Below are 8586 nucleotides of genomic sequence, written 5' to 3'. Positions count from 1 at the left end.
GGTATTCACGCTTTTATCCCTTAACAATAAAAATTCGCATACCCACAAGCACAAAATGAAGTAATGTAAATCATTTTGTTAAAATATGGAAAGACAACAGTGGGCTTTATTACAGGATACTTTCAGAGGTCACAGTGCACACTAAATTAAGAAATGTATTCCAGTCTCAGTTATTTCAGGTTTATGTGATGTCCCAGATGACCTAAGAATCACCTTATTTGGCACCCTCAGGAAAGCAAGGCCTATGTGCCTTTGGAACCGGCTGGATATCAGTTTGTTCTGACAGATGATTCTATTTATCATTCACTCAAAACATTAAACTCCACATTGAACATCTGTGTCTTGAATGTTAGGAAATCCTGTATCTAGAATCTAACTTCATTATCACAGCAATGGAGCAAAACATTCATTTTAAAATGTTTTATTTATTGAAAAGGTAGTACAGCCACAGAGCACAATTTTCGAAAAGTTATGGAAGGACATACAGTTGTCTCCCAATTCCAGTCCCCCAGCCACCCACGTCCCCTGCCCTTTCCCAGAGGTAATCAGGGTTCTCAGCTTTCGTGTATCTTCCCAGAGACAGCTTATACATATATGCTCAATCATGTACTTGCAATTCGTTCTTTTTATATGCGAATGTTAGCGTATTGTACTCGCTATCCTGCACCTTGCTTTTTGCACCTAATAATGTATGTTGGAGATGTCCCACATCACTACACACATGATGTCCAAGTTCTCTTTCGTTTTGTCTACCTAGGAGGTTTGCTGTAGGAACATACCAGGATTTCAGGATCCAGACCCGTCATCTGGACAGCTTACAACCTTTGGTTTTCACAAACAGTGCGCCAGTGAGTATCTCTGTGTGTTCATTTTGTACATGCATGAGTATATACATTCCTAGAAGTAGAATTGTGGGCTCCAAAGCCACTGCCTTTGTGGTTTTCATTACTTTGGAATCATTTTTATTTGAATAAGAGTTTTTCCTGGACTTGCTGTTTCCTGGAGGTTCACGTGGGGTAAGAAATGGGGGCCACATTCTAGGCAGATAAAGAGTTTTTCCTACAACTGGTTTTTTTCCCCCATTTGGTATTTCTTTTAGATTTGACTTCTCCAGAGTCCGTAAACCGGGGCAGCTGTCGGGTTCTTCACAAGGAACACTCCCTTCTCTTGCCCCAGCCCGTCGAGTGCTCCTCTCATGAGTGCAGACTACTTTCTACAAATATGGCTTGTCTGAGCGATTCCTTGTAGAGGCCTCTGCCGGTATCTCCTCAGACCCCAAATGGGTCTGGGAGACATCCTCCCTCCCACCTGCCAATGCCCTCTGTTACTGCGGTGGATGTAGTTGGCCTTGCACTCGGGGGATATCCTGAACCTCAACTAAGAGTCCTCGCCAGTGCGGCCCCACGTGTGCAGCCTTGAGCGTTCGCTTCGAAACCTCCTGCCCTGGCGCTCGATCCCCTCTGCCTCCGGCAGTGCGCTCATCAGGGTTTCCGCTATCTCCTCGTGTCAGATACAGAGATTACACTTCCGCTTTTGCTCCCTGTAGTGTTTGGGCGAAGACTGAGATGAAGAGACTGACTTTTACTCCCCATATTTAAACCAGAAATCAGAACGTACTTTTCAAATGTTAATTAAACGGACAAAACTTTCCCTCCGTGAACGTTGACGGGCACCCTTGATCTACTCTCTAATGTGCAATGAGCTTTGACTTCCGGCTGTGGCCCTTCCCGTGGGCCTTCTTTCCCGTGTGTGTTCTCTGATGTACAATCAGGTTTGATTTTTGGGTAAAGGCCTTCCCACACTCTGCACACTTATAGGGTTTCTCTCCGGTATGAGTTCTCTGGTGTACAGTGAATGTGGATTTTTCTCTGAAGGCTTTGCCACACTCAGAGCATGCGTAGGGTTTCTCTCCTGTGTGTGTTCGCTGATGTATTATGAGCTGGGACTTTTGGCTAAAAGCTTTCCAACATACGGGACATTCGTAGGGTTTCTCTCCTGTGTGAATTCTCTGATGTATAATGAGCTTGGACTTTTCTCTGAAGGCTTTGCCACATTCGTTACATTTATAGGGTTTTTCTTCCGTATGAGTTCTTTGATGTATGATGAGGTATGATTTCTGGGAAAATGCTTTTTCACATTCACTGCATTCATAGGGCTTCTCTCCTGTATGACCCCTCTGGTGGAGCATGAGATAGGATTTCTGAGAGAATGCTTTCTCACATTCATTACATTCAAAAGGTTTCTCTCCTGAATGAGTTCGCTGATGTACGCCAAGGTTTGATTTCTGGGTGAAGGTTTTCCCACACACATCACATTCATAGGGTTTCTCTCCTGTATGAGTTCGCTGATGCACTATGAGGGTTGACTTCTCATTGAAAGACTTCCCACATTCGGTACATTTATGAGGTTTCTCCCCTGTATGAGTTCTTTGATGTATAATGAGAGTTGACTTATCACTGAAAGTTTTCTTACACTCATTACATTCATGGGGTTTCTTTCCTGTATGAGTACTATGATGTATAATTAGATCAAGCTTCTGTATGAAAGATTCCCCACATTTAGTGCATTCGTAAGTTTTCTCGCCCGTGTGGGTTTTCTGATGGACAATGAGGTTTGACTTCTGAGTGAAGGCTTTTCCACATTCATTACATTCATAAGGTTTCTCTCCTGTATGAGTCCTGTAATGTATGATGACGGTTGACTTCTCTCTGAAGGCTTTTCCACATTCTGGACACTCAAAGGGTCGCTCTCCTGTATGACTTCTCAAGTGTATAATGAGCTGAGATTTTTGGCTAAAGGCTTTTCCACATTCAGTACATCCAAAGGGTTTCTCTCCCGTATGAGTTCTCCAATGTACAATGAGGTGTGACTTCTTGCTGAAGGTTTTCCTACACGCAGTGCATTCGAAGGGTTTCTCTCCATTTTTAATTCTCTCTTGTAGACTAAGCCCTTTCTTCCGCCTGAGGGCCTTCCCGCACTCTTTATATCCGTGGGGCTTTACTCCAGGAGTTGTTTTCTCATACTCCGTATGGAAGAATAATTTTGCACATCCATTATCATGTTTCTTTCCTACAGAGCTTCTGGTAAATAAGTCTAAACCATCTACCATATTTCCAAATGGCTCATGTTTATGGGACCTTTGTATTGAAGCAACAAGGTTTGTATTCAGAGGAAGTGCATTTCCAAATTTATTATAGTCATGTCCAGTCTTGGTGATAAGTGCTTTCTTGTCAGGGAATCCAGCTTGCATCAACAGATACCTATCTTGGTCATCCTGGTGCTGTCTCTCAATCTGTTCATCAATTTGACAGGCTGCTTCTAGAAGGAAGTACAATAAACCATTTTTGTAACTTAACATTATATAATGAACCTTCTTTAAAAATGCCCTACCATATGAAAGCTGATACTATTATCTCATTTTATCTGAGCTCCTAGAGAGGATCTTGACCGTCAAATCCTGTTCTTTTACTAAACTCCCACCTGCTAGGCTTTTTGTTACCCTGACACCTCAGTCTTACATCTACGTTTACATCATCTCTGATTTCCGTCAACTCCGGGGACCTTATCAACCTTTATCTTCATTTGTCATATGAACTCCTAAGTGTACATGACTTATACTATTTCTAACTAAGTAGAAATGCAACAGTGTGATTAGTGGGCTCAAATTTTACAATCCTGAATCCACATTCTTAGTGAATCAGAGAAAGATCTAGAATAACCTTACAAAAACAAAGAAAAACTCAAAGATCTTTCCCCAATCTGGATTCATCCAAGCTTGCATTCACAGTTCTTCAACACCACCTTCTCCTGTCTACACTATTTTCGCTAAAAACTATGACTGTATTCGACAGATGAATGGATAAAGAAGATGTGGTATATATACACAATGGAATATTATGCAGCCATCAAAAGGAATGACATCTTGCCATTTGCAACGACGTGGATGAACTGGAGGGTGTTATGCTGAGTGAAATAAGTCAATCAGAGAAAGACATGTATCATATGACCTCACTGATATGAGGAATTCTTAATCTCAGGAAACAAACTGAGGGTTGCTGGAGTGGTGGGGGGTGGGAGGGATGGGGTGGCTGGGTGATAGACACTGGGGAGGGTATGTGCTATGGTGAGTGCTGTGAATTGTGCAAGACTGTTGAATCACAGATCTGTACCTCTAAAACAAATCGTGCAAAATTTATAATGTTAAGAAAAAGGAAGAATGAAGGGGGGGGAAACTGGAGGGGGAGACAAACCATGAGAGACGATGGACTCTGAAAAACTGAGGGTTCTAGAGGGGAGGGGGTTGGGGGATGGGTTAGCCTGGTGATGGGTATTAGGGAAGCCACGTTCTGCGTGGAGCGCTGCGTGTTATGCACAATGAATCATGGGACACTACATCAAAAACTAATGATGTATGGTGATTAACAAAATAAAAAATTTAAAGAAAAAACTATGTATTGATGCCAAACCCTTCCTTATGTTCTATCACCCACATAGCCTAGTCTCCCATATTTTGCTATATTCAAAATCTAGGTAACTTTCAAGAAGCAATTCAGTCTTTTCATTTCAAAGAAGCTTATTCTGATCTTCCTGTATAACTTTTTGTTAATTTCTAAAGTAGTTATCGATACCACTCATTTAGACAGTTTAAAGTTGCAAAGCTTTGCCTTAAATATACCATATTTCATCAACTGCAAGATGCATATTATTTCACATTTTAACACACTTCTGAATCGAGATGTAACTTATAATCAATGGCATGTCATCAATTGGTGGCAATTTTTCTTAGTGGTATGTATTAAAATCAATTGGATCTTGAAGTCAATAAAATATGGTAAATACTTTTTGCATATATACTGAGTTTTAATCATCTTCATAGTTTACTTTTCACCTTTTCCTAAAATTTTGTGTGAAAAAAATGTACAGAAAAGATGAAAGAGTACAAAAACCACTCATACTACCACTCAGATTTAATAGTGGTAACATTTACAATATTAATACTGAATTTTAAAATGGACCATGTTCCTATGACATCCTTAATATCATTAGCAAAAAAACTAGTTCTTAGGCATGAATATCAGAATCACAGAAAAAGTTTTTACAAAATACATCTGCTGGGACCACCTAAGTTCCACCAAGCATCTACTAAATCTGGACATCGTTAGGTGGTAAGAAGCGGCATGGTTAGGGCCATAAGCTCTCTAGCCCAGGATCAAATCCTGGCTCAACCATTCACTTGTGACCTCAGCAACTTACCTAATCTATTTGTATTTTACTTCCCACCTGGAAACAGGAATTATAATAGTGCCCACCTAAATATGTTAACAGGGATTAAACGACTTCTAACGGGGCATGCATGACACACAGGAAGTACTTTCAACTGTTTACTAGAACAACTGATGCTACTACTACAATAATCTGGTTAAGAGCCACTACACTACTATAAAAAATAACTCAATATATTTAACATGCTCTTGACCATTAAGTGAAAAAAGGTGAATAAAACTGTACATAGTAGGCTACCATTTTTCTAAGGAAAGAAATATGAATACCTATTTATATAGACCCATCATGCAAACAAGGGAAGAATATACCTTTAAATTTTAATAAATGGTTACCTACAGAAGGAAGGAAGAGAGTGAAATGAAGGGAAAGAAACTGAACTTCTTTAAATATACCTTGTTTTCTAGATTCGACTTTGGAACCAAGTAAGTGTTTTATATATTCATAAAGCAAAACTGAATTTAAAAGGATTCCATAATAATAATATACCCTCATCTGTATTTCCAAACAACCACTGCTGAAAAGTCTTGATTCTCAATGGCACCAACATGATTACCTCAATTGATTCAAACCACTATCGACAGCAGTCTCAGAATAATAACAATATTACCATCAGATGTAAGATTAACAAAAACCTTTAAGCCCAGAATTTGATTTGGAAATACCAATTTTTTAAATGAAGGGGAAGTATCAATTTGAATACATGATATATTTTCTCTTAAAAATCTTTTTTACGGGGGGGCGCCTGGGTGGCTCAGTCTTTGTCTGCCTTCGGCTCAGGTCAGGATCCCAGGGTCCTGGGATCGAGCCCTGCATCGGGCTCTGTGCTCGGCTGGAAGCCTGCTTCTCCCTCTCCCACTCCCCCTGCTTGTGTTCCCTCTCTCGCTGTGTCTCTGTCAAATAAAATCTTAAAAAAAAAATTTTTTTACGGGGCACCTGGGTGGCTCAGTCAGTTGAGCGTCTGCCTTTGGCTCAGGTCACGCATCAAGCCCTGCATTAGGCTTCCCCGCTCAGCAGGGAGTCTATTTGTCCCTCTGCCCCTCCCCCTGCTCGTGCACACACACTCTCGCTCCAATAAAATCTTTTAAAAAATCGTTTTTACATGGTTCCTAGCTCTGTCAATTTTTAAAAAGCCTAGAAACAATTCCCTAACATCCTAATTGTGGTCTCAAAACACTATTACCACAAAAAAAAAAAAAAAAACACCAAAAAAACAAAACAGGGTTCCTTGGAAAAATGGCTGATTCCAGGCCAGAAATGGGAACTATGTAAAATGAGCCTGGAACATCTTGTAACACCAGAAAGCAAAGCTACCAAAGACTCAGGAGCCAATCTGAAGGGGTTTCTGCTCACCAGAGATAGAGCAGTTTGATTCATAATGAGGATAAGGCAATGTTTGATTAAAACACAAGATCCTGATATTAAAAAAATATTAGTCAACTTTTGATGCTACAAAACCAACTCATTTTTAAAAGTGGTAAACAAATGGGCAAACACACATAACTGAAATGGAATTCCTGGAACTAACATATAAGCAAATAACAGATGAGAGGCAATCCTCTTTACAGAAGTATTCCAGCTTATCAACAAGGCACGAGAGAATTCACCATTTTGCAAACATTAGTGCATACAAGCAATAATCACCGAGAACTCATAACTATAACAGACAACCATGCACTGCATGCCTCCTGATGAAAGGATGTCATAGCAGCTAGGAAGTAAACTTGCTAAAAGAAAAAAATAAAACCCTGAATCTGATCAAACTTCAAAATCTAACCACCAATTTACAAGAAAAAAATAAAGGACAGAGGAATATGTTAAATACCATAGGGTACTTAGCAAAGTCCAGAACATGGGAAACTAAAAGACAAATTAACCAGTTACTTAAAAAAAATAAAAGGGGGGGAAAGATAGCTGGGAATCATTTGTAGGTTATGAGAAACAAGAATCCAAGTAGCTATGAGAACACTCAGCACCCAGACCCTGATTTCTCAGTACCATTCCCCATTAAAAGGAATCAAAAATCCTTAGAGAAGCTGCTGATTCTAGGTCTGAAACAGGGAAAGTACAGTGTGAACCTGGAATGTATTTTTGTGCTAGAAAGTGCTCAAAGAATGATGGAGTCATGTTAAGAGATGGAGGAGCCAGCCCGAAGGGACTCCTCCTGGACAAATTGAGGACAATTTGAACATCAAAATGAATAATGACAGAAGACATTAATGCATTCTAACACACTGAAAAATAACAATCTGAGTCCATACTGATACTAAAATTAATTCATTAATGGGATGGGGCAAGAGAAGAGTGCCAACTTATAAATGGAGAAGGAGTGAGAGAAAATTCCCCCTTCTTCCAACCATCTTATAAATTGATTCAGGCAAAGAATCCTCTGTGAATGTTAAAACACTGGGTAAAAATTTTTGAAAATGGGATATTCATCATTTGGCAGTTCCACAAAATGTTAAACATGTGGTCCAACAATTCCACTCCTATGTCCACACTCAAAAGGAATTAAAACCTTCACCTCCATAAAACATTCTACATGAATGTTCATAGCAGCTTTATAATGGCCAAAAAGTGAGATCGACCTAAACACCCATCAACAGATAAATGGCTGAAAAAGTGGTGTATCCAGACAGCAGATATCATTCCATTAGAAAAAGGAATGAAGTCCTGATACATGCTACACCATGAATGAACCTTGAAATCATGCCAAGTGTAAGAAACCAGACATGAAAGGCCACATTTTGTATGGTTCCATTTACATGAAATCTCCAGAATAGGCAACACCATAGAGGCAAGAGGGGCGCCTGGGTGGCTCAGATGGTTGAGCGTCTGCCTTCGGCTCAGGTCATGATCCCAGGGTCCTGGGATCGAGCCCCACACATCGGGCTCCTGGCTCAGCGGGGAGCCTGCTTCTCCCTTTCCCTCTGCCTCTCTCCCTGCTCATGCTCTCTCTCTATCTCTGTGTCTCAAATGAATAAATAAAATCTTTAAAAAAAAATCATCTTTAAAAAAAACAAAAAACCATAGAGGCAGAAAGTGGTTGCCAAGGGATGGAGACTGACTGGTAAAGGGTATGGGTTTCTTTCTGGGGTGATAACAATGTTCTAGAATTAGATAATGGTGATGGTTTCATAACTTGGTGAATATACTAAAAATCACTGAATTTGTATACTTCAAAAAGAGCAAAGTTTATGGTCTGAATTCTATCTCAAAAAAGCTACTTTTAAACAAAGATAATCAAGATGTTTTAGGAGAGCAAATCTCATCGAAATATCTAAACTGAATGGAAACAGGTAATCC

General features: G+C 39.9%; 1 protein-coding gene across 2 annotated transcripts in view; it reads right to left on the bottom strand.

The window, feature by feature from the left end:
- Positions 1 to 405: 405 nt before the first annotated feature.
- The window catches only part of ZNF182 (zinc finger protein 182), a 28559-nt gene continuing 20378 nt past the window's right edge, over positions 406 to 8586 (bottom strand). For both annotated transcript variants that reach the window (XM_028113475.2, XM_028113474.2), the window contains exon 6: positions 406 to 3318. In XM_028113475.2, coding sequence (XP_027969276.1) covers positions 1688 to 3318 — 1631 coding nt within the window. In that variant the 3' untranslated portion in view covers positions 406 to 1687. The remainder of the gene's footprint in view (positions 3319 to 8586) is intronic.

Source organism: Eumetopias jubatus, unplaced genomic scaffold, assembly GCF_037043125.1.
Source record: "Eumetopias jubatus isolate StellerSeaLion01/CBP00866 unplaced genomic scaffold, mEumJub1_p1.0 scaffold_11, whole genome shotgun sequence".
Lineage (NCBI taxonomy): Eukaryota > Metazoa > Chordata > Mammalia > Carnivora > Otariidae > Eumetopias > Eumetopias jubatus.
Note: the sequence above shows the minus strand (reverse complement) of the source record. Positions and strands in the feature narration are given on the sequence as shown.